General features: G+C 38.9%; 1 protein-coding gene across 1 annotated transcript in view; it reads right to left on the bottom strand.

Moving 5' to 3' along the window:
• CAPN2 (calpain 2) overlaps window positions 1-27,275 on the bottom strand; it is a 41,332-nt gene that overhangs the window by 7,158 nt on the left and 6,899 nt on the right. The window contains exons 3-15 of the mRNA XM_034427905.3: window positions 19,412-19,530; window positions 18,062-18,195; window positions 16,517-16,685; window positions 13,017-13,100; window positions 12,156-12,241; window positions 7,838-7,912; window positions 7,139-7,299; window positions 6,378-6,547; window positions 5,184-5,195; window positions 4,391-4,602; window positions 2,577-2,613; window positions 1,970-2,035; window positions 1,735-1,792 (exon numbers count right to left, since the gene is read on the bottom strand). Of these exons, the coding sequence (XP_034283796.1) occupies window positions 1,735-1,792; window positions 1,970-2,035; window positions 2,577-2,613; window positions 4,391-4,602; window positions 5,184-5,195; window positions 6,378-6,547; window positions 7,139-7,299; window positions 7,838-7,912; window positions 12,156-12,241; window positions 13,017-13,100; window positions 16,517-16,685; window positions 18,062-18,195; window positions 19,412-19,530 (1,383 nt within the window). The remainder of the gene's footprint in view (window positions 1-1,734; window positions 1,793-1,969; window positions 2,036-2,576; window positions 2,614-4,390; window positions 4,603-5,183; window positions 5,196-6,377; window positions 6,548-7,138; window positions 7,300-7,837; window positions 7,913-12,155; window positions 12,242-13,016; window positions 13,101-16,516; window positions 16,686-18,061; window positions 18,196-19,411; window positions 19,531-27,275) is intronic.

Genomic DNA, 27,275 nt, shown 5'->3' on the forward strand with positions numbered 1-27,275 from the left:
TGATAATGAGCCAAAAAAGTAACATATTCAGCAAAAAGGGCAGGCTCAGCTATAATTACTTCTGTGTGAAGCTGTACAAAGGACATTCAGACATGAGGTTCAAATAACAGGGTAAATTTGACAATCATCCAGTATTAAAATCAAAGGGAAAAAGAAGTAAATGCTTTGATTCATTGAATCAAATCCCATGGACATCCAGAACTTTGGAAATGCTTTAATGCTTCAAGAAAGGTACAAATAAATATTGAGTTTGCATATCCAGAAGGAACCAACATGTCCGACTTTTAGTGTCCCCATGGTCCATAGCACGCCAGGCCTCCCTATCCTCCAGTGTCTTCCTGAGTCTGCCCAAATTCATGCCCACTGTGTTGATGACACTATTTAACCATCTCATCATCTACCATCCCCTTCTCTTTTTGCATTCAATATTCCCCAACATCAGGGTCTTTTCCAATGAGTCCTCTCTTCTCATTTGATGGCCAAAATATTTGAGCTTCAGCTTCAGAGAACAGTCAGGGTTGATTTCCTTAAGATTGACTGATTATTTGATCTCCTTGCAGTCCAAGGACTCTCAAGTGTCCTCTCCAAAACCACAATTTGAAAGCATCAATTATTTGGCACTTAGCCTTCCTTATGGTCCAGCTCTCACAGCCATACATTACTACTGGGAAAACCATGCGTAGCCTGTCCAATTTATTTAATAATAATAATAATAATTTTATTTATATACCGCCCTTCTCCCGAAGGACTCGGGGCGGTATACAGCCAGAATTAAAACATAAATATACAATATCATAGTTAAAATTAATTAAAATCATTAAATAGTTTTGGCCGAATTTTAAAATGCAAAATTAAAACCTAATTTAAAATCATTCAGTTAGACAGCCCCGCCTGTCGGAACAGTAGGGTCTTGAGGGCACAGCGAAAGACCCGGAGGTCAGAGATGTTACGAATATCCGGGGGCAATTCATTCCAAAGGGCAGGAGCTCTGACAGAGAAGGCTCTCCTCCTGGGTGTCGCCAGCCGACATAACTTGGCCGACGATACCCTGAGGAGTCCCTCTCTGTGGGAGCGAACTGGTCGGTGGGAGGCTGTTGGTGGCGGAAGGCGGTCCCATAGATATCCTGGTCCTATGCCATGGAGCGCTTTAAAGGTGGTGACCAACACCTTGAATTGCACTCGGAAGACCACTGGGAGCCAGTGCAGCTCGCGCAGGAGAGATGTTACATGGGCGTAACGAGGTGCGCCCATAACCACCCGTGTGGCTGCATTCTGGACCAGTTGAAGCCTCCGAGTGCTCTTCAAGGGGAGCCCCATGTAGAGAGCATTACAATAGTCCAGACGGGAAGTGACGAGGGCATGAGTGACCGTGCGCAAGGCACGGTCTTTAGCTGGCTTCCTATGAAGATAAAATATCCTCAAAATTGACTTCTTTTTTCTCTCACAGAATTGATCCAAGGGCATAGGAATTGGGTATCTAATCACATTTTGGGATGCTCTGGATCTCCTTTGCTCTTAAGCATCTAAGGAGAAGCTGTTTCTGGCCTTGTGAACCTATTCATGACCACCGACAGCATGTTTTCAAACTAATTTTTCTCCAGCTTATTCATCCTCCAGATGAATTCTGGGGTTTCAGTCCAATAATACAGGGGTTAATGGGAATTACAGCACAGACTCTGGAGAACACTCAGGCAGGCAAGGCTAAAGCAAGAAAGGGAAGAAGGAAATACTTACGTTTTGCTAAGATTTTTTTCAGAATATTACACAGTTCAAAGGCTGAGATTTCAGCATCCTGGTAAAAGGTGAGATAAAGATAAAATTAAGAACATGTGTGTTAAATATTGTTTCTGAAACTAATTAAATTATTTTTATCAAGCTGTATTCTGCAGTGGTATTTTAGAATCTTACTTCAGCCATAGATGGCCCAGAGAGCTGTGTATTTTTCTCCATGGAACATTCATTTACTCACCTCTCCAGCTAATTGTTTAAATAATTTCTTAAAATTGGGTTCAATTTCATCTTCAGTGAGTTCTTTCTAGGAAAGAAAAGAATTGCCAAGGAAAGTGAAAGAAAATTTTTTAAGTTTCTGCTTATTGAAGTTGCTATTTCATAAAGAAGAAAATGTATTTAGTATATCTTTTGTTTTGTCTCTGAGCATTCCTGTCCTCTAACATTGCTGTTTCTATGTCTTCTTGAAAGTTGAAAGTTTTATAAATCACCTTTCATAGTATAATACTGCAGAATTATCTTTTATAAGCCAGAGACTAATGTGGAGTCTTACTTGGTCTTCTTCCCCGTGAATCAAATGTTTTTCGGAATCAATCAACATCTGGCTACTCTATCAGAAGCAAGTGTTTCTGCAGCTTGACCAATGTTTAGAGGTACAACAAACTTGAACACGAAATGTTCACAAAGGTGCCCATCCCACCTGATATATCAAATATACTGAGATATAAGTAGACAAGACAAGAGATATAAGACAACTCTCAGAATTTCCAGCCAGTATGACCAACTGGGAATTCTGGTTTATGCAGCCTGACTGCAGTCAAAACAAATATTCGTATTAGCTAACATACCTCTTCAATATTGGCCTCAATTTCATCATCAACAACTCTACAAATAAACATAATTAGATGAGTTAACACAAAAAAGATTATGATTGACTTTCAGATAGGAAGAGGAACACAACTGGGGCAGGGTGAAGCTATGAAAGCATTGAGCCACCTGTGTAAAAGTATTTTGAGAAATATCCACAGAAAAGGCACATACTTGTAACATTGTCATTTTTGGTTATCTGGACAATCACACAGAAAAATCCTAAAACAATGTTTTTTTAAAAAAAAATTAAGATGACAAAATAGAGAAAGAAATGAATGGATGAACATTCTTATACACAGCCATATGATTTGTGGCTTTCAGTGGACACAAACATTTGTATACAGATGACCTTACAGAATCTACAGTGTACAGAAATGATTACAAAAACAAAAGCATCTCTTAAGCCTGGAGAACAGAGAAAGCACTAGAAAGAAGTTCAGTGCAACAGTCAGGCCTTCAAGACTCTATGTTGAGCCCCAGTTAAATTTATGGACTCTGCTTCTTGGCTTGGTCTACTTCAAAAGGCTAACATGCATACTCTGAGGAAGGGTGTCCCTAAATTTTGGGTGATGGATATATTTGGAATTTTGAAAGTATATTCCAGAGATGCCCTCAACTGTTCCAAAAGTTAAACTAGTGAGACTGAACACCTTCCCATTTCCTCCCTAGCTTCCCAGCATGCTTTCTACCACCTTTGCCTTTTTTCAGAGCAAGTGGACCTGAGCAAATGCACCACTGAAATATAGCCATGCCATATTTGACTATTAGGATTTCTGTGAGACCATTAACATTACTGGAATACAGCTCAAACTCAATGCTAATATTTTGTCTCAAGCACGGTAGCTTCTATATTTTTGAATCTAAATGAAACATACTAAAATATGAAAAAAATATGTTAAACATAACGGTAAATAAAATTAGATGAAACATCTGATTCGGCTGCTGGAGGGGCCAGTGGCTGACAGGCCACACCAGAGCTTGGTGAATATTGATGGGGATCCAGGCTTCAGGTAAATATCAAATATTATTAAAAATAGGAAAGGTAGTCCAACATTTCTTGTCATAAAAGAAATAAATCAAATAATAGCAGAAGATGGTGTATTTTCTAATTTTGGAATACCTTCATTCCAGAAATGCATCAAGTGCCCATTTCATTGGCATTTTGGCATCAGTTTTTATATCTAGGCATTCTTGAGTATTTAATGCCCGTTATATTGAATACAGCTGTACCTGATGTTGCTTGTGGATGAATTGCTTCATCTCTTAACAGGACTTTAATTAATCTTAGGGTATTTTACTATTTGTGATTATCATTCTCATTCACTCATGGATTTTTATGAAAGGAAAGGACAAAATAATGCTTAGCATTTAAAAATATATATTTCAATGAGAAGAAAGGCAGAGGATATAAAGTGGACCTTGGTTCAATTTTTTAAAAAATTTGTTTTTCTCATCTTCATCAGCAATCTTCATCACTGTTTTGGATTTGAGATCTCTGGTGATATTCCCCCTAGTTTCCAATTCACAACCAATATAAAAACAGATATTGTAAAAAATTATAAAAAGTATGAGCCCTACAGAAGGAAAGTTAAATATAGGCTCATTGTTAGCTTTATGGCGATGGCTCGTTTCTGACACTGGCCTTAAGAATAGTTCTTTAGCTTCCCCTATAGACATTCAGCTCTGGCTTTCAATACCTCTGCTCTGTTTTCTTATTTCTCAGTATTTTCATATTCATGGATTCCACCGATATAAAAGACAGAGAAGGTGGATTAGTGAATGTATGACGTACTGTGAGTCAGCTTTTTTTTCAGAGAAAACCCTGAGGCAGAAGTCCGCGTTCTTGTTGGGTTCAAAGGTGGATGGCACAATAATATACTCTCCTGGGGGAAGCTTGAATCGATTTAACACCTCCCGAAGATTGATGAATGTGTTGGAGCGTTCCCTTGCTCGGTTTGTGAGAAAATAGTTTTTGCTCAGATGGACCTTCTTTTGGGCAGAAGACTTCATGAAAGGAAAGGATAAAATAGAAATGATTATTCTTAAGCCACCAGAATCCTATTCAGATGACTGTTAGTAAAGCAATATAACATTAGTACATCAGAAGAGGAAGCTACATTCTGTTAATTTGCATGACACAAGGGTTCTCCAGAGTATCTATATTTACAAAAATTCAAAAGCCAAGATAGCAGTCTCAATGGCTCTGTGTGTGGGAGGAACCATGATGGCAGTAAATTTACAGAGACTCCCACAAGTGCACTGCAAACCAAAATTGGTGTCTTAAATGCCTAATACTTACTTTAACCACAGATAGTTTTTGAACAATGCACAGGTTTTCAAAAATGAAACACCTCAACATTTCCCCCCACCTCAAACAATAGATCTCAACTTGCCCAGTTTGAATTTCTGTTATGGGTAATTGTTTGCAAAAGATTACGAAGAACAAAATTTCCACAATTAAAACAGTACATTCAATTCTATAGCTTTAATATTGAGAGACCCCCTTTTTAATACAGTGTTTAGTTAAAAATATCTGTAAATATTTGTAAATTTTTCTGTTTTACAAAAAAAAATATACCACATACCTCTTCAGGCACCTGTGGAAGAGCAAAAAGAAAAACAAATTATACACTTTTTATTAATAACACTGAACAATGATCCTTCCCAGGAAGTAGTTTCTTAACCACTGCTCTAACTTTATGGAATAGCCACCTTGTAGAATTAAGATATCTCCTCTCAATCTCTAGAAGCTATTTCAGATAGAACTCTTCCACACAGCATATGGTGACTAATTACTTATTGCCATTTCTTAATTTCAGCTGAACTGTTGTATTTTCATGGTCTAATACTGATTACAGTTTTGATTTTAATTATACTCAACACAGACATTTTTATTGGTTGTGACTTTTTTTATTAAATAACAGTAAACTGCTCTATTTACTGATCTGGAGGCATACAGTTTGAATAAAGAAAGGAATTCAAATTCAAATTTTACTAGAATAGTTTTGATTTATTTATTTCTTATTGTGCTCTATTCTATAGGGATCCCCAAATCCTTTGAGCCCACAAATGCATTTGGAATTTTGAAAAGTACATCATAAAAAGCAGAGTTATGACTGACTACAAAGGAAAAATAAAATGAAAAAATAAATAAAAATGACTGTAAGAGATGGGGTGTAAATCCCAAATATCTAATGCATTGATTTTACACAGGTAAAAATTTAAAAGATTTAAAAGATGGATTCATCCCAAATTCTAGAATGTCCAAACTCATCTTATATATAATTATTCCGTTTCCCAAATCTGTTATTCTGTATCTCACATGCATGCAAACCCCTTAATTTATTTCTCCTCTCCATTTTCTTCTTCTCCTCTCAATAATCCTCCCCGTGATCAGAAAAAGCCAGACATAGTTAAGCCATACCTCTCTCTGCCCAATGAAAGGAACAGGCCCAAGATGAGGTTTCAGAGAAAAAGAAACCTACCCAATCTCATTTGTTTAGCTCCTGTGAGATTTTCCAAGTAGTAAACTAGCTCTTAGAATGGAAAAGATTCTCCACTCTTGTATAAATCATCATTTCATTCAACTGTTTTAATGAACTGTACACTTATGGTAAAAAAAGAGGTGGCATACAATTCATTTGTGAGGAATACATGAATCGTTAATGTTTCAATTCATTTATAAGATATTCCTGAAAGTGTCAGTTCTGTAGCTAGAAAGAAGTGATCCATTATCTTTATCTCAAGATTTGGTTTAACAGGGAAAAAAAAGAGCCTGCCTCATAGATTGCAAAGCCAATTGTGTGCATATCCTCTCCCATCTTCCTCTGCTTCCGACGGTGTTTCTGAATCAAACCAACCAAGAAGGTACAACCTCTTTCTGGGTCATCTGGATCCTCATCTTCTTCCTCAAGTTTAATCAAATATTGTGGGTTCATCCAAAACGTATCTGAATAAAAGAAAGGTGGTCACTAAAATTATGCCCAGGCTGTACTGATCTTCATAAGGAATTGTGGCTTGGAAAGATGCAGCCCTACACATTTTAGAGTGGTGTGCTCATTTTAAGAGTACTTATAAAAGTAAACCTACAAGCAAACTTTAGAATGATTTTCTCCCAGATGAGGGATGTGGGTATCTTCTTTTAAACAATTAAATTCCAGTGGAAGTTGTAAATGGCAGTAATATTTAGTATTGGACTATAAATAAATGTTGACTGATTGAATGGAAGTAATTATAAACTAAATTCCTATAAATCCCAGAGCTTGTGTTCCTTTTTTCAAAACAATCTCAGCAAAAAAAATAATTTAACTGATAGACCTGTGCCCATATGTGACATCATATTAAAATTACATATAATTAGGGATGGATTTATTGGCCATAAAGCACCTATTCCGAGTCTGTCATAATTTTGAACAGTAGTTAGGCAACTGTTCTAAGTCAAAGATTACCTCTAGGCAATTCTATTATTCATAGATTATTAGAAAGCTACAACAGAACAGATATAGATATGAAGACAAGTAGAGGCTGAAAAATGACTTACTAGGATAATTTCGGCATCCACCAGCTGTGGAACCTTTTCTCCAGTTTCCATCCATCAAGTTCAACCTCCATTTTTTATACTTGTCAGCGGCCAGAGTGTCTGGAGTCAAATTACAGATCTCAAGACGAGAATAATGCCTCAGGAAATCACTAAATGACATCCTGTGGAGTAATGCCATAAATACCATACTTAGAAAAAGCATTTCAGACAAGCTTCTTCCCTTCTACTGTCGCAGCTTCAAAGAAAACAAGAACAATAATTGGTCACTATGACAGCAAGCCTCCTTGACAAGTTAACTTGTCACAGCATCATGCCTCAAGATATGTCAGATTTCAATTCCCATATTATTTTTCTATCCACATTGACTGGGAATTCTAAGAGCTGAAATCCAAAGTTATCTAGAGGGCAAAAGACTGAGGAAAATTGAACTACTGTCTAGCAATAGACCCTAAACATAATGGACAGTTATTTCCCACCCACCCCATCACTGAAATGAAAAATTTCTTCTACAAATTTTCTTCTGATTGTATGGCCCCCATTTAGTAATATGGACCAGAACTTAATATACTTATTTCTATCTGTCTAATATATCCCTGTTACAATTTGATGAAATATAGTGATCTAACAACTTATTTAAGCATTACAGACAGATTATATACTGTCCTTCTTTTCCAATTCCCAGGAAGTTACCAGACATACCAAAATTCTCCATCTTCATGCTGTCTGGTCAATCTCTCTTTCACTTTTGGATCAATACCATTCCAGTTTGGGCACCTAAATATAGGAAACCAACATTATTTGAAGTTTTAGATGCAGAATTATGGCTAATGATTGTATTAACTTGGTGAACCTCAACAACTTGGCTCAAGAAAATCCAATCCCATAATGTTTGCATTTGCTGGCATAGTCTGTTCTACCCCAAGACACATATTCACCCCTGTCAACTTTTGAGAGATGGCCAGAGTGGAATGGGATAACTCGCCACTGTCAACTTGTCCTGGCCAATTCGCCGTGGCCAACTCACCATGGCCAATTCACTGCAGGACAACTCGCTATGTCCAACTTGTCACAGGACAAGTCACTGTAGGATAATTTAACAATTCAATTTAATTATTTAAAATAATTTAAAAAAATATTTTAATTTTTGCCATTTACATTTTATTTTGTCCCTCCTTTGGCATTCTTTCTTTAATGATTCTATCTGACTATTTCTTCTATATTAGTGTAACTCTTGTCCCGCAGCAAGTTGTCCACAATGAGTTGTCCACGTAAGTTGGCTGCAGCAAGTTGGCCATGGCAAGTTCGCTCTGGCACGTTGTTGCCAACCTTGGCCAGGGATACCTCAGACAACAGCCATTTTTACAAGAAGCAATGGTGCTTATTTTATAATCACTAGAATAGGTAATAAGCCACCACAGACAGACTTATCTAATATTTTTCAATTCTCAATGCAGTCAGAGGGGATGAAAAATTAAATCATTAGAGAAAAGGACTTGTCAGACTCATCCTTTCAATATTATCCCTTTCTTCCATTTTTGGATGATATTGGGGATGAGGGACATTAATTTCATGCAGAATAACTCAGGGATACTTTTTTTTTTATTATTTTTTCTTTTTTTTAATTTGATTTACATGCCGCCCTTCTCCGGAGACTCAGGGCGGCTTACAATGCGTTAAGCAATACTTTACTTAAAAATTGCCCTCTGTAACAGCTGACTAGGTTTTCGTAACATATTTACTCCACAAATGCCCAGTTATGTTTATCATTTTGGATTATCGTAATGGTCATTGTTCTGTTCACGGAACAAAGGCTAAAGAAGGGAGGCGAGGCAGGATAAACACTTCACATGTTTATTGGCTAACAATAACAGCTAACAGTGACTCGCTCTGGTTAGCTAACTACCATGGAGAGCGAGCAGCGTTTGAGGCACTGACAGCTCTTTTATACTCAGCTGTCAGAAGCTGGGCCAATCAGGAGCCACCAATTTCCCGCCGGCTGCCTGCCAGCACACGGACCAATCGGCTGCTCTATTGGCTGCTCGTGCTTGCCATCCAGACGTAACACTCCTTTCTTCCCGGATGGCACAAATGTAATCATCGAGGTATGCTGGGCGTCTCCTGTTCCTCCCTGATCTGCGCGGTCCACCGGATTCAGCTGGAACAGGGGCATCTACTCTGGGCGTCACTGGAACTCCTGGAGACTGGATATCCACTTCGGACAGCGCTTCGTTCGGCAGGGAAGGTACAGGAACCACAGGTGAGTTCGCGGTCCCCTCGTCGTCGGGTTGAGACTCCAGACGTGACTTGTACTCTGCAGTTGCGGCTCTGGCAGACCCAGATGTGACAGGCCCGGATAGGGATTCATAGTAATCATCTTTTGGGGAAACCAACGGTGGCGGCGCAGTTGGTCCACATGCCTCCGCCAGGTACGGCCATCCCCCAACTGCACTCTGTATGACCGGGGTCCTGTAACCTCAATTATATGGCTGGGCAACCAGTGAGGATCCCCCCCACAGTTTTGGGCATATACCCACTCTCCCACTTGGAATGAACGGGCCCCGCCACTTGAATCCGGGGGTTTCTCAGGAAAATAATCAGGATGTAAACGATCCAAGTCTGTTCTTAACCGGCGGCCCATTAATAACTCAGCTGGGCTGCGGTTTGTCGTTGGGCATGGGGTCACATGCTGCGTTAACAAATAGGTAGCCAATTTAGATTGCCAATCCCCAGGTCCCAATTTGGCAAGAACCTCCTTGGCCGATCGCACGGCCCTTTCAACAAGACCATTTCCGGACGGATGGAACGGGGCCATCGTGACATGCCTAATTCCATGTCTGGCTACATACGTTTGGAAAGTGGCAGACATCAGTTGAGGCCCATTGTCTGATACAATCAAGTCTGGTAGGCCGTGGGTTGCGAATACTTTTCTCAGTGCCCGGACTACTGCCTCCGATCTGGTTGAGGCCATGGCCACCAACTCCACCCACTTAGAATAGGCGGCTACAATGACCATAAAGTTATGACCGTGGAAGGGGCCCGCAAAATCCACGTGAACCCGGGACCAGGGGGCCTTTGGCAACTCCCACTCCCTAACTGGAGCCCTGAGAGGGGCTGAGCTCGTGCGCTGGCACTGCTAGCACTCTGCAACCCAGTTCGTGATAGCTTCATCTAACTTGGGCCACCATAGGTAACTGCAGCCTAAAGCCTTCATCTGGGCCATGCCCGATGGCCATTATGCAAAGTTTCTAGGACTTGCCGTCTTAGTTCTACAGGAACAACCACCCTGGTGCCCCACAACAGACAGCCTCGCAACGTGGAAAGTTCTAGTTGCCGGATTTTGTAAGGAAGGAACTCAGAACCGATTTGCCCAAGGGGCCACCCTTTTGTTTTGTTTTGTTTTGAAAGATATAACTAAAATTGACTTGTTAAATTAATCTTAGAGATCAATAACAAGACATAAGTACAAATAAACCTGAAATATTATGCGTGCAGTAAAATGCACATATTTGTAGTACAATTCTACAAGTATATTATTCACAATCTGGAAAATACAAAAGCTATATATAATAGCTAATACATAAAAGGTCTAGAAATAAAACAGAAAAGGAAAATATAGAAAAGGTGTGTATTTAGCAGTAAAATAAAAAGGTGTATGTTGTCCAAAGGAGAACAGGAAATATTTAATTCACCCCCTTTTTCTGAAAATGAGAATTTATTTTAAATTATAAGTCCATGGCTTGAAAAAAAGCATAGCTAAATAGGGAAATAGAAACAGGAAGTTATCATAGGGCCATCTTGACCAAGGAAAGCTAAAAATGAAAGTTATGTTTTTAAGTTATGTTTTTATATGTCAGTGGAAGAGTTTGTCCACAATGAAAAAGTTAGATTTGATGTCCTTCTGTTTGGCAATCTTGCCTTGAGATTTCAATTGATTATTTAAAATGAATAACACTAATCTGAAAATGGAAAAAACAGCATGCTTGAAAACTGACAGAGTTTATTTTTGTAAAAATAAGCTAGAGATTTACTAAAGAATACTGTTTCCCTAGTCTAATGAACTATAGACAGTACAGCTAATAAAGACCAGGTCACTCAATTCATCTAGGTGTCTCTTTCTATTTGACTTCTAAGACAAGGAGATGTCTTGCCACTATCTCTCTTCAGAAAGTTTAATATTCAAAGTTGAGTTTTGCACAATACAGGTAGTCCTCAATTTACAACAGTTCATTTATTGACTGTTCAAAGTTACAACGTCACTGACCATTTTATAACCATTGCAGTCTCCTCATGGTCATGTGATCAAAATTCAGGCAGTTGGCAATTAACTCATATTTATGATGGTTGCAGTGTCCCGGGATCATGTGTTTAGTTTTTGTGACCTTCTGACAAGTAAAGTCAATGGGAAAGCCAGATTTACTTAACAACCCTGTTGCTAACTTAACAACTGCGGTGATTAATTTAACAACTGTGGCAAGAAATATTGTAAAATGGGGCAAAACTCACTTAACAAGTGTCTTGCTTAGCAACATAAATTTGGGGCTCAATACTTTATTTAATGTACCTGCTGATGTACCAAATTAACTAGATTCACCCACCCACCCTCCCACCCACCCTTCACTAAAGCCAAAAGAAATTTCCTATAACTTTGGCAGGTGATGGAAGGAGCAACTAGACAGACAGTTCATGATGCAGAAATGCTTAGGCCCAAAGTTGTAGGAGGAGCAGCTATGATAGGAAAGTAAAAGAGCATCTTTCCCTCATTGCTAGCTGCAGGGGGCTGATATTAAAACTGAAGAAATCTATAACTTTTTATGAATGAAGATTATGTACCTACCAAAAGAGAAGATATCTCATTAAAGTGCTACAGAAAACATAAGGAATATAGGTCAATAGTTTCAAACATGCTTTCAAGGAAACCAACTATTTAAAGTTGAATAATTCATGATGCAAAATGTCATGCGAAACATTTGCTCACACTAGACAGCAAATAGCTCTCGCTTTCAAGTTTAACACTCACTTATCATTCCATTTTCCAGTCCATTCAACTTCTCCCCAGGGATTTCGGATCCGGATCAGTTTCTGAATGCTGCCTCGGAAATTCACCTGGTAGGGCCAAAAGGAAAAAAAAATCAGGTTACTAATAGATGGAGTAACTGAAAAAGGAAACAAAGTACCTTAAAATGTTTTTTTGGCTACAAACACACATAGATGCACCCGTTGATACACAATATATATTATATGTATTTTTATGACAGTGAAATAAATTGCTCTCTAGTGGGAGAGGGGACAATTATAGTTTTTCATGCAATTATTGGCAAAGAAGCTAAACACACAGACATCATGATGGAAATTACACAAACCATACAAAAATGGTTAACACAAAAATTAACACAGCTGTCTGCAATTTCTGCTGGTTCGAATCTCTCCAAGGCTCAAGGTTGACTCAGCCTTCCATCCTTTCTAAGGTAGGTGAAATGAGGACCCAGTTTGTGGGGGCAATAAGCTGACTTTGTATAAAACATACAAAAGAATGAAGGCTATTGCTTAACGCATTGTAAGCCGCCCTGAGTCTCCGGAGAAGGGCGGCATATAAATCAAATTAAAAAAATATATATATATCTTCAGGTTAAACGAAACAACTGACTGATATGAATCCATGCAGCCACAAGAGAGAAGAACACTCAGCCATCTCACAGAACAACCATTTGAACAAAGGAAATATCAGAGAACTAGACACAAAATTGGTTCATGGGAATATCATATAACGTACTCTGTAACCACCATATTCTTTGGAATAGCCCCCATCCTGAGATTCAAGTATGAATCAAGTATGTAATACCAACACTCATTTTCCCCTTTTCCAAAATGAAGATGTTACCTCTTCAGCTCCTGTGACAGAGTACGCATGCCCTTTGACAAGCTTCTGGGTTGTGACTGCCTCAGTCTCAGCAGCATTTGTGATCTAGAAACATGAAGATGTTAAGTTCTACTTACCTCCAGAAAACTAAGACAGCAATAAGACAGATCTTAACTGGGTAATGCTATGGGTACAGAATCAACTAGAAAAAGGTTTAGCTTTAGAATAGCTAGTAATCCTGATGAGTGATGGGGATGTCTGGGTCAGAAGCAGAAAAGGGTTGCCACACCATGCTAACCCATAATATGGTTTGTTTGTTGGTTAGTTGGATTGGTTGGTTGATTGGTTTGGTTGAGTGGTTGGTTGGATTAAGATACTGTAAGAACTCACTATTTGGTTTTATAAACCATGGTGCAAATTCACGCCATATGTATTCAGTCTGCTGTGATTTATTTGGTAAATCATGATTAAAATGTTTTAGCACAACATCAGACTGGGCATGATGGTACAGGTAGTCTTCACTTAGCAACCATTCATTAAGAGACTGTTTGAAGAAGTTATGGCAGCATTGAACAAATAATAGTTATGTCAGGTTGCCTAAGTTAAGGATGTTGCAGCACTCCTGCAATCGTGTGAACAAAATTCAGAAGTTTGGCAGGCCACCTGCACTTATGACCTCAGGAGCACTTCAACTCTCCCCCCACCCATCTATTTCCTTCCCACCCCCATCTCTGTCTTTTTGGCCCTGAATGTTTATCATTTGTTTGAAAAAAAGTCCCCTATCAGAACTAGAGCCATCTGTATATTTCATTAAAACTTTATTGGAAAGGGGCCAGCCTATTCATTTCAAGCCTGAAACTCATGCAATTAGCATTAACTTTGGCAGCAAGAAAACAACCGTCCTATTTTCTTTCTTATTTGTTGAGACAAAGGATTCTGAACAGGATGTTTTAACTGGAGTGAGGGAAATTTCCAACTCAGTTTCCTGTTTGGAATGAAACTGCATGTGATGGTACTACCCAAGAGGCTTTTAATATGTATGTGCTCTAATCACATGGACAGCCAGAAGGGCCACAACAATCGAGCAAAGACAAGCTCTCATCAGCCAGCCAATTCTTTCCCTGTGTCACAGTTGGCTCACACCCTAGGTCCGTGATGGCGAACCTATGGCACATGTGCCAGAGGTGGCACACGGAGCCATATTGGTGGGTACACGAGCGTTGCCTTAGCTCAGCTCCAGCACGCATGCGTGCGCTGGCAAGCTGATTTTTGGGCCTTCTGGGCCCAACGGAAGTCAGCAAACAGGATGTTTCCGGCCTCTGGAGGGCTTCCAGGGAGGTGAAGAAGACTGTTTTTGCCCTCCCCAGGCTCCTAGAAAGCCTCTGGAGCCCGGGGAGGACAAAATACGGACCTACCGGGCTCACCATGCCATCACATGCCAAAAGCAGAGGGAGCATGGGGGGTCGCGCACACATGCATGGGGGGGTCAGGGTGCATAGAATTATGCTTGTGGGCACACACACGGGTGACCACCCCACACACCCCCAGCTTTTGGCACGCGATGGCAAAAAGGTTAGCCATCACTGCCCTAGGTTATTTTCCAAACTTGGTTTCAGTTCTAAAAACCATTTTTCCTAATAGGAAAGTTGCTGCGAGTAGTATGTGGGTAGAAAATGTGGCCCAGAGTTGATGGGGATTCAGCATTGTTCTCATGTTTTGTATTCCTCCTACATCTGGTAAAGTTTACATGTGATGGGTAACTCTCTATTTAGAGACACGTTTTCAGATCTGACGTTAACACAGCTGCAAAGTTTGGCAGATGAATTAAAGCAGTCACTGGCTAGGTTCATACATAATCTCAATATGTTGGTGAACACAGCAAGTGTGGTTTGTAAACCATGATTTAGAGCTTAGTATATTGTATGAATTCTTAATTACTTTACAGTTATGATAAAATTTAGAGAGTAGAGGGGCTCATTGGACAACATTAGAGATAACACTAGATATGTATACATAGACAATAAATAATTCCTTGGTATTTGCCCTTAGTATTGAGGAAGTTTCCTGAATAGTTGAAGCTTCACTATTTGGGGCTGGTTCTGGAGACAATTACTGTATACTGAGAGATCCAAGTGAACAGTCATCATTACCACTTTAGTATATAAGAAAACCTTGCAGAGAATATCTGTTCTGTCCCCGTCTCACACGCACACACACCAACAGACGTTCAAGAGTTAAAGACCAAACCAGCCGGCAAAATCCTTTTCCTTATGATAACGGAACTTGGCAACAACCTAGTGGCTGCCTGCCAAGAGTTTATTACTTACGAAGAGGAGAGATAACTTCTCCCCACTTCTGGTACATCAAAAGAAACAGCTCAATAATTACAGAGTCAATCAAGTCCAGAGATAATCCAACAAAGTCTATAACAAAAGTCCGGCAATGCAGAATGGCGTGGAAGCTTTCAGCTTTGTTCGTCACAAAGTTTGACTGGCCACCACGCTCCAAGACTCATTACCCTCATCACTGTCCATCTGTGGCTGCGTGGACGTGCTTGGCCCCGGCCCTATCTCTTGCCCTTCAGCGGACACCGAAGGCATTGCCAGAGAGGAGGGTCCTGGAGAGGGAGGCCTTGCCAACTCCTCTCCTTCACTCTCGGAATCCTCTCCTGTCGATGACACAGGCTCAGGTAACGGAGCCACAACAATATCTATATATGCTTCACAGCTTACAAAGAGCCAGGATTGGCAGGAGAGACCATAGTTATATATGGAACTTATCAAAAGACCTCTTTTGCATTACCTCCAATAATTTTCTGCCATAATTTTCTGTCAGGGTTTTCTAATCCATTTGGATTCAGAGTGCTTTCAAAAGGGCAAAAGAAAATCTGAAAGCTCATACCAGAAAGATTGAATACTGGCAGAGGAACAGTTTAACAATATTCCCTATTTGGAGTATTTTAATGTTTGCTCAGAATCTGCTACTGAGTCAGTTGCTTTACTTTACTGTATATCTGCTTCTTATCAGCTAAACTGGTTGCCCAGAAATTAAAATGGCACACTTTTTACTTTCACATTTTTCAGTAAAGATTTCCAGGCATGTTGTTGCCTAGTTCTGGTCAAACACTGTAGCTATTAGAAGGTTTGAGGCTTAGTGTTTATTTAAGAGGATCTCCAGATGCAGGAAGATGCCTACAGCAGCAGCTAATTCCTTATCTTTAACCTTCATCAACCCATATATTTGCTGCAAGAAAGACTAAGCAACAGGAATGATAGTGGAAGATACAGCACTTATATGCTTCTAGAACAACTCATTTGACTTTTTCTTGCTCTTTAGTAGGCAAAGCTGGTCCACTTCAAAGCTGTACCTCCATTCTTAAAGAAGGGAAGAATTATGGATTTCCCAGCTTTTGGGTATGAGCAAGAAAGTTGAAATTCTGTGCTATCATGTCATTATCAATTACATCAGTCAAATAATTCCTTTGCATTCAAAAGAACTTGGAGACTATGGTATTAACTTACATCAATAGAACACCCAAGGAGAGAACCTTTCTGAAGAGCTTTCTGGATTATTTTGAACAGGTTTGGTGGTGCTTTCTGCAGCTCATACCACTCTGCAATTCCACCAGTGAAGTCTTCAAAGCCCTCAGTAGTGCTTCCCCCTGAAAGACCTTCATAGGAACCATTCACCCTGTGAAAGATACAACCCAAACTTTTAATATTTAATAACTCTGTCTTTGGAAATCCACTCTTAACAGAGATGGAACTCCATTCTCAGATGTCTACACTGTCTCTTTTTTTCATTCATGAGAAATCAAACATCAACATGTGAGTCTATCACAAAGTGTTATGCCTCCCTTGACCTCTTACCCATCATTATGCCGTATTAAACTATGTATATAGTTTATGCATATGTAAACTATGCATATGTAAACTATACCCTGATGTTATGGGTATGGCTTTAAATTACTCATTTTGGCTCCAAACAAATGTCATGGATTGTGAAAGTTAGAAATGAAAGTTTTATGAGGAATATGGGCAAAGCTTATCTAAAGCAAGCTTTCCCCTGAAGTACAATATGGAACAAGCATTCACTAATCAGTATTTTTTCTATTTGGCATAGTATTAATCAATATTAAATCACAAAGCTGTTCTGTTCAATGCCTCCAAAATTATGCAATTTTCTTTTTCAAACATCTTGTTTTTATAATCTTACTAAACATAAGCCCTTTAAAATTATTTCTGAGATGATAATTGTAATCACAAATGACAGAGAATTGGGAACCATATTTTGGTATATATTAATCCAGAAAATACAAATTAACGGAGATAATTCTCTTTCTTTCCTTCCTTCCTTCCTTCCTTCCTTCCTTCCTTCTTTCTTTCTTTCTTTTTCTTTCTTTCTTTCTTTTTCTTCCTTCCTTCCTTCCTTCCTTCCTTCCTTCCTTCCTTCCTTCCTTCCTTTAGAAACAACATACAAAATACAATTATCCAACAATTATCCTCTTCCTGCAGCTATTATTAAAAACAACAACAACAAAAAAACACATTTTGGAAAAGGATTGCCCCCATACTGCATTTAATTTTCTTTCTCTTTTTCTTTCTTTTATCCAGACATGCTTACCTACCTGTGTCTATAAGTCAAGGGAAAATATTAATGGATATTAATGGATACTGAATACATTGCTTTTATTACTATCTTAAAATTTGTTATTAAAATGTACTATCAATATCATTCCCGGGGGGGAGGGATGTTAGCAGGAGAAACAATAGAAAGCTATCGAAACATTAAAGGCATGGGAGAGGAGAGTTTAGAAATGCAATTGTGTGTGCAAGGATTATGACTCCTTCTTAGTAGTTCTGTTAGAACAAATTTCTAGACTCTGAATTCTTTCATTCTAAGTTTGTTATTTTCAGCCAAGTTCAAGCTACCAGATTTGGGGTTGAAACATGTTAAATAATTCTTCAGAGTCATGTCCACCATATCATACCCTAGCTTTGTGTTTCACTTATGGAAGACTTCTAAAGTTTGCATAAAGCAGCAGAATGTTCTTAATCTTCACTTACTTGGCATAGGCCTTCTCCAGTAGGGCACTCCAGAATTCATTTCTCTCTGCTGAGTGAACAAAAAGTAGTTCTCCATTTTTGGTTGGCAATCGATCATCAACAACAACGTCTGTCCACTCTCCATACTGCCAGAACTGAAAGGAGAAAGAAAACAATCCAATCAAGGCCCAATGACATGAGCTATAGCCATGCTCTAACAATGCTGGTTGGAAATTCTGGAGGCTGGGAAGATGGCTTTGGCAAGGAACATGGTTTTATTCAAGAACAATTGGAATATATCACTATAGAACTGTGGCGCTGGAAAGAACTACAAGCATCATCTAGTTAAGCCATTCATGAGATGTGGCTGTCCGTGCTTTTCTTAAAACCTCCAGATGGAGTACCCACATCCACTCGTAACTACTCTACTGTTGACAGATTTTACCATGTATGTTTTTCTTTATGCTTGCTATTACTATAATTAGAATATAGAATAGAACAGAATAGAACAGAACAGAACTCTTTATTGGCCAAGTGTGATTGGACACACAAGGAATTTGTCTTGGTGCATATGCTCTCAGTGTACATAAAAGAAAAGAACATAAAAGAAATTCATCAAGAATCATAAGGTACAACACTTAATGACAGTCATAGGGAAACAGTTAATATAAATCTTAAGGATACCAGCAACAAGGTTACAGTCATACAGTCATAAGTGGGAAGAGATGGGTGATAGGAACAATGAGAAGATTAATAGTAATGCAGACTTAGTAACTAGTTTGACAGTTTTGAGGGAATTATTCGTTTAGCAGAGTGATGGCGTTCGTGTGTCTAGTTGTTCTGGTGTGCAGTGCTCTATAGTATCGTTTTGAAGGTAGGAGTTACTTTGTTTACTATGTGTATTACTATGTGTATATTAAGATAGTGATTTTGGTATCAAATCTGAATTAATTTCATTTATGTTCTCCTACTCCAAAACTTCGAACCAGTTTTGCTGATCAACAGCATGGCTCCAGCTCATGTCACTAGCTTTGACTAAATACTGTATCTATACATACATATTTATCATGCTAGTTCTAGTTAGGCTACATTTTGCAAAACATTATATTGATGTATACTTTTACAACATTTTTTAGAATTTTACCCTCCTCTTCCACCTCATGTCTTCAACATTTCCAGAAAATTTATATTTCATCGGTATTTGTAAGTGGGGAATTACTTGAAAAGCACTGCTAAGGAAGTGTTATGAAAACACCATGACCTTCCTGGGGACAAATTATATCTAGAAGGGCCCTTTCTGTTCTTCATGAGCAAACCCATAAACTTTGCTCCAGTAAAACAGCAGAAAAGCATAAAAGACTCTTTTGATACCTGGAAGTGGAAGATTCCTGCATAATTGTCTTGGAAACTTTGATCACTGGGAACCACCCGAGCCAAAATTTCTTCATTCAAAGTGAGAGAAGCAATGGCTGCTAGAAGCCAACAGTCTCCTAAAAAAACCAAAATAAAATCAAATGCTACATAAAGGCAGAGAACAAAATTTAGCAAATTTGAATCTCACTGGCCAATCTAGATCAATCATTTCATTTAAGATAAAAGAAACCAAAATAAAATATATTGGTTGATTTGCAGATCAACAGGGTATAACATCAGCTGCCCAAATTGTATATAGCAGAAATGTACAGTCTGGAACGATTCTGAGTATAATTTTGTTCAGAGGGACAATGAGCCCCGTTCAGTTCTGGTGGTCAAAACAAATAATGCTTCAATTCTATGTCTTTTCCACTTTACTCCATTGGTATACATTGGGATTTCCAGCTGATTCTTTTCTACCATTGCCAGATAAAGACTGCTACTGCCACTTTCACACTATGTGTGTGAAAATAAACAATATATCCAAAATATGTTCTATCAGGATTGAATAGGAAAAGCTTCAGAAATATATATCCCCAAATTGAAAACAGCAGACACTTCACTCCCACCCTTCATTCCTAAAATTACCTATCAGTGGTTGTGCAGGCAACAATAGTCCCAAAGGAAACCAACAACATTTATAGCTAAACCAGCAACATTCTAGTTCCCCATCCCACTCAATGCAATTCTGCTTTGATCTTTTGATAACAGGCTTCTTTGATTTTATGCTTAATGCAAGCTGATCATCATGGTAGGCACTGAATGTTGGTTATGCTTCAGAGGTTGGAACAGTCTGTATCCAGAAATAAACAAGTAACAATATTGATTTGTTTTCACAACAAAACTCTCCTCTTGTAAAGACATCTTTAAGAATAACTACCGTAACAATTTTGCCTGGAATAACTAACAATTTTCAAGTTCCAGTTTGGATAACATTTTACCTCATACCTGGGGCACAGGCAGTAAGCAGTGAGTTAAAATGAATATAATATTACTTTGGGATCACAGAATAAATCAATTCATTGTTTTTACACAAGTACAAATGTCCTCATTAAAATGTGGACATGTTATGCAAAGACTCTGAGAAAGGTGCTGTTGGAAGAAACATCCTTCTAGGTTCTGCTCCAAGTGGGGAAAAAGACGCTGGAAACATGGAGACTGCTTGGAAAGATGGTTTAATGGTGGACAGGATCACATGGGTTGAGTTCCTGAACAGAAAAGGGGGCAGATACAGAAAATCCTCGGGTATTTATGCTCTCTCTGGCTCTGCATTTCATGGGGCCCCAAAAGAGTATCCTGATTGGTTGTCAGACTCCCAGGGGGTGGGGGTCTTGCTGGCTGATGCAATCTTCCCAGGTGCCATGTGGTGAGCCTCTGTCTAGATGGGTCCCATTGTGTTAGTTTCTGTTGCTATTGTGTTGCAAATGTCCTTTGACAAAGGATTGGGTTTCTGCCTCTGTCCCATTAACAAAGGGTGGGGGGCAGGAAGGTGGGAGCTGCTTTGCCTGTAAAACATGCTTCTCCCAGGGAAATATAATATTCTGCCTTTTTCATATTTCCTAAAATATTTCACTCTTTCAGGAAAGGGGTGGGTGCTAACTTCCTACAGTGCAAACAGAGAAAGTAAATACAAAAAGATGATAATGTAGGAGAAGGATTGGCAGAACCTAGGGGTGGAGCCAAAAGAGGAATTGTCTTAGAATCTCTATGTAGAAACATACAATGTCCAACCCCCCCTTTGAATTCTGTTAACCCTTATCTAGCTTCAAAATAGCGCTGTTAGTTGAGTAGATTCCTGAGCAATAAATCAATTTAATTGGAACTTCATGTGCAGTCCTGGTCTTGTATGCCTAATAGATAACCAGCAATAAGATTGATGGATACAATTAAAATGGCAATGAGTGCACTGTTAGAAGATATAAAAGACAGGGGTGAAATCCAGCAGATTCTGACAGGTTCTGGAGAACTGGTAGTGGAAATTTTGAGTAGTTTGGAGAACCAGCAAATACCACCTCTGGCTGGCCCCAGAGTGGGGTGGGAATGGATATTTTGCAGTATCCTTCTCCTGCCACGCCCACCAAGCCATGCCCACCAAGCCACACCACGCCCACCAAGCCACGCTCACAGAACCGGTAGTAAAAAAATTTGAATTTCACCACTGATAAAAGACTAGGTTGGAGGCTGATCATCCTAGAGAAAGTATATGACTCTCAGGTTGCTGAGAGTCAACATTGACTTGATGGTACATAATTAATCTACTTTAATATAAGTTCTGTCCTCAAAAACAGTTTTATAAGTTTCCTCTCTTGCTCATATTTGATGATGATGTTATTTATTCAGTTGAGTCTGATTCCTGGCGATTTTATGGGCCAGGTCTCTCCACATCCTCTGATCTTGCACTATTTCTTTGAGTTTTTCTATGTTCTGCCTGATGTCGGCTTTGATAGTGTCCAGCCATTGTGTTCTTTGATGGCTGGGTTTTCTTTTACCACTAACTCTTCCAAACATAATTGCTTTCTCCAGTGAATTCCCCTGCATTACATGGCCAAAGTAAGTGAGATGCAGTTTTGTGATTTTGCTTTCTAGTGTTATGGACTCCACTACCTGCATAGTCACTGCTCACATTTAGATGTAGGAAATCAAGACTTGATTCCATAAACAGGAGGGAACAATATGTACCTAAGGAGACATCCTGAATCTATCACCCTGGAGAATCGCCACTTAAAGCAAAGCTGTAGGGCCAGGGAATGAAATGTCCTCAATCCACACCTTACTAGAATCCCAGAATTAAAGATGGTAGCGAGACCAAATGAGGACCAAATGAGAAGCTGCATCACACTATTGTTAGCTGACAAGCTCCAATAGCTGGCTAACTCAAAATCCAAGAATGATACAGATTTCAGAAAGTCTTTAATACTAGCTAGGGATAAACACAACCTCAAAGACTGTTCAAGATTTGGTAAGTTCCCAGGCAAGTCGGACAATTAAGGCAGAGGCTCTTTGAAACATTTCCTTCCTGTTGACCCACCTCCGAAACCCATTGAAATCCTTCTCCATCTGATTACCACAGTGTCTCACAGTAGCACAAGCTTCCTATTACTTAGCTCTCCTTAAAAAAGGAAATAAGAATCAGCTTGTGTTCTGGCTCAGGATCCTGCTGATACTCCAGGAACATTTGGAGAATAAGGGCAACTAAATAAATGGCTAAGTTGGTGCCAGTATGTTGTTGGTACAACATTTCTGTTTATCCATACTCCCTTGTGTTCTCATTTGATTTCTTGGCTGGAAGCTCTTGATCTGGATTAGCACAATTTATCTTAGATGTGCTTCTGTTTTGTCTTCCTTTGCCATACCTTCTGGTCAGCTATTCAGTCTCTCTGAGAGGATATAACAGGGAATTTGGCCAAAATATTCAGCGATATTTGGAAATGGGAAATACTTGGATACCTTAACTCAATAATATAGATTATTGGTACCATTTATTTATTTATTTGACTTCTCTGTTACTGCAATCAAATGACATTTGTATTAATTTTTTTGGCAAGGTCCATATATTTCTTATGGTACTAATGAAAAGAACCAAAAGATAACGGTAAATTAGCCTATGATTTTTTTTTTTAATTTCAGCATCATTTTCTTGATGATATTTCTATGAAAAAGAACTAGATCTTTCTACAAGATTCTTTTTCCAACCATTATCATAGCAGCAAACACTCTGAAGCAATGGGGTGTATCTCCCAGGTAATATCACATGAATCAAGGTTTAATGTCCAGGTAAGCTAGTGTAGGTAATCAAAACAACCTTATGGGGCTGGTGAGACAGAATCCCAGTAAGAATAACCAGTAGCTTTTGAGCTTTGCCAATGTAGAAGAAGCATCTTCTCACCTACAATTCAGCTTTGTTAAACTCTTCTTGACATTAGAAAAAAGATAAAGGTTTCCTTGTCCAGTCATGTCCAACTCTAGGGAGAGGTGCTCATCTCCATTTCTTGGTCAAGGGAGCCAGTGTTGTCTGAAGACGTCTTCTGTGGTCATATGACCAGAATGGCTATACACCAAAAGTTCATGGAACTTTCATGGAAGATAATAATCTTCCCACCAAAGTGGTAACTGTTAATTATACTTGCATATGCGTGCTTTCGAACTGCTAGGTGGGCAGGAGCTGGGGCAAGAATGGGAGCTCACCCTGTCGCACAGTGCTCAGATCTTGAACCTGGGCTGTCAGTTTTCCAGCAGACAAGCTCAGTGTCTTTAGCTGCTGAGCCATTGCGCCCCCTTACATTACACAATCTTGACATTAAAAAGAAAAAGAAAGATTGAGTGTAATGGGATTGGCATAATATTTGCCATTTTTGAGTTGTGGGTCAGCAAAGTTCTGGATTAAAGGCCTTCTGAATCCTCCACTGATATTCCATACCACCAGAGCAAACTGGTAGTAGGCCTTCACTTTCCAAAAAGCTCTCTGTCTCTCTCTCTCTCTGTGTCTGCAAAGAGTACTTCTCGAAACCTTAGTCTCCTCCCACTTTGGCTCCCTCTATAGCAGTGGTTCCCAACATGAGGCCCACGCCCTGCAGGGGGGCAATTTGATTTTTTATGGGGGCAATTGGAACCTTGTTTAAACCAAGTTAATGGCATTTTAGGCTTCCTCCGTGTGAGTAGGAGTGACTTTTTGAACAGTAAAAATTATATGTCACCGGGGGGGGGGGCATCAGGATTTTAGAGATGCTTAGGTAGCATGGCCAAAAAAAGGTTTGGAACCACTACTCTATGGGACTGCTGCCTTAAAGCCCAATCCTACCTGTAGCATCAAAGGACAGAACATGGAAGTCTAAACAGGTATGCTATTTGGGCACAGTGGAGCTGTAATAGCTGCCAATATTTCATCATAATATTATATGAGGAAATCAGCTATTTAGTGATCCAATAACGATACACATTTTTAATATAATGTGTACAGTAAAATAGTTACTATCAATGATCTTTTGCCACATTTATGCCACAATAATTATGTAGCACAAACCAAATCAAATTTAATAATTTCCACATTAAAGATTTAGGATTCATACAGCTTGTTTTTAAAGAATTCTCTCTGGGTATTCCTTAGTATATTTGAGAAGTGTTTTGTCTCAAGGCTCTAATATAGCTAAATGTCTGTGTTATTGCTGCCCATTGCATATAATCATGAAGTTTAGTGCATTGGATATAATGAATCAGTGAAGCAAAAGGAAGGAAATTAATGGTGTCTTCATAGAGAAACCATGTTTAGTATTTATACATTTTCAAAAGATGTTGCCATGGTATCACAGCAATGACCTTTAAACAGTTTTCCTCTGAGTGGGAGGGGGCAGATGTCTCCTCCATTAAAAAGCATATTTGCATAAGAAAAAGAAATATTTTTTCTATAACGGTGTCATGCCACCATGCTGTGAGGATTCTTTGTTTTATTCACTAAAACTGTCTGTAGAGGGAGTAGGATTTTGGTGGGGGGAACAATTTGATAGCATCATGACAGTATGCAATGAACACATCTGTTACTTTCCCTCTCTCTTTTTCTTTTTCTGCTATAGTCCTTGAAATTGAACAAATTGAAGCAGTAAAAACTTTCTAAATTGCCTCTACTGATTTATCTACTTCCATGGTTTAGACTCCCATAAACCTAAATGTAAATTAAGATACAAATACAAGTGAAAATGAGGTACTAAAAACATATGTGGTAAATCAAGAAGAAATCACATCAAGAATGAACGTGTGCTAAATGAATATGGACTAAGTAAAAAAAAGACAACAGATCAGTACAAAAGAAATACATCGAGACTGTTTCATTATACAGAGAATAAATGAGGATCAAATTGCAAAACAAACATAAGAAGAGTGAATTGGTTGAGAAAAAGGGGAAGACCAAAGACCTCATGGTTGGATGTTGAAGATGAGATCTTGAAAAAGAAAGAAGCAAGTCGTTAAAAGAATAAAAGGCAATGCACGAAGTGGTATATTATTGTGGTACAAAAAAGGACCAATTTGCAAAGATTTATGGAGAGGAATTGTGAATGTATTATTATAAACTAAGTTTCTTCTCACCTACAATTCAACTTTGTTAAACCCTCCTTGTCCAATCATGTCCAACTCTATGGTGAGGTGCTCATCTCCACTTGTTGGCCGAGGAAGCCAGTGTTGCCCAAAGATATCTTCTGTGGTCATGTGACCCAGAATGGCTATACGCCAAAGGTACACAGAACACTATTACCTTCCCACCAAAGTGGTACCTATTAACCTACTTGCAGTTGCATGCTTTCAAACTGCTGGAGCAGGAATGGGAGCTCACCCTGTTAGGCAATGCTCAAACCTGGGCTGTCAACTTTTCAGATGACAAGGTCAGCATCTTTAACCACTGAGCTGTTGGGCACCCTACATTACCACAATCTTGACATTACCATAAGAAAAAGAAAGAGTGCCTGTGATAGAATTGGCATAATATGCATTTTTGTTTATGCAGCATACTGCACAACGCTTCATATCCAGCATCCCTATATAATACCTAAGCACCTGGGTCTTGAAGGCAGAATTGAACTTCATAATTTCACCTTGTAGAAGTACAACCAATTAGATAATGTTATTCAAAAATCAAAAGGAATCTGGTAGCACCTTTTTCAGATGGACTGTTTTATTAAAAGGCAAAGTCTTTTGTGAACTGCAGCTCACTTCATCAGATGACTCACAAGTGGAAGAACTGCAAACATAGAAAACTTGGATGGAATAGAAGCAAGCTAGTAAATTTCCAAACCTCAATAAGAAGCTATTGAGATGATGATGGATCTTTCAGGAATTTGTTAATTCAGAATACTTAAAGCATCAAAATCATTATTTTTTTAGTTCTACATATAAATATATATATATATATGGAAATGCCTAGAATTTTCATGGGTTCTAAGACCGAGAGTCCTTATCTTACATTTCTTAAGTAAACGTTGCTATCTTACATGTGAACGGGTAAAAACAATTATATCTCATAAGTAAAGTTATCTTAACTAAACATGTTGCAGTCTACGTGGGACTGTATGGCATGAAGTCCCACAGAGAGAGTAACTGCATTTAGTCAAATAGTCATATATAGTCCAACTATGAATTTTCACCAATAATGGTGGTTGATGAGGAATGCATGCTGCATTCCCAACATACATTCCTCCAACAAATTATACATTGTAACTTTTGTGTAAAATATATAGAAAGCAGAAATCAAATTGAGACATGTTAATATTGGTAATGACCACCAACTCAGACATTGCATAGGACTTATCCTAACTGTAACTCTATCTATTCAAACAAATGCATGGAGAGAAAAGATATTGGGTAACATGATTTTTATATTCTCAATTAAACTAAAATATGATGGATAGTTTGCAGTCAAGCTTGTTGTAGAAGTCCAGCTATATTTGTTAAAACTTTCTCTCTCTAAAAAAAAGAGGAAATCAGGCAACAGTCATCCCACAAATTGGCTTAATTAAATTTTCCCCACTCACAAATATTACTCTCAGCAATTGCCCTGTGGGAATACAGCAGAGGTGGTATTCAGCAGGTTCTGACCAGTTCTGGAGAACGGGTAGCGGAAATTTTGAGTCATTCGGAGAACCGGTAAATACCATCTCTGACAGGCCCCGCCCCCATCTTTTCTCTGCCTCCCGAGTCCCAGCTGATCGGGAGGAAATGGGCATTTTGCAGTAACCTTCCCCTGGAGTGGGATGGGAATGGAGATTTTACAGTATCCTTCCCCTGCCATGCCCACCAAGCCATGCCCACAGAACCAGTAGTAAAAAAATTTAAATAC

Source organism: Pantherophis guttatus, chromosome 1, assembly GCF_059756535.1.
Source record: "Pantherophis guttatus breed Tessera chromosome 1, ASM5975653v1, whole genome shotgun sequence".
Lineage (NCBI taxonomy): Eukaryota > Metazoa > Chordata > Lepidosauria > Squamata > Colubridae > Pantherophis > Pantherophis guttatus.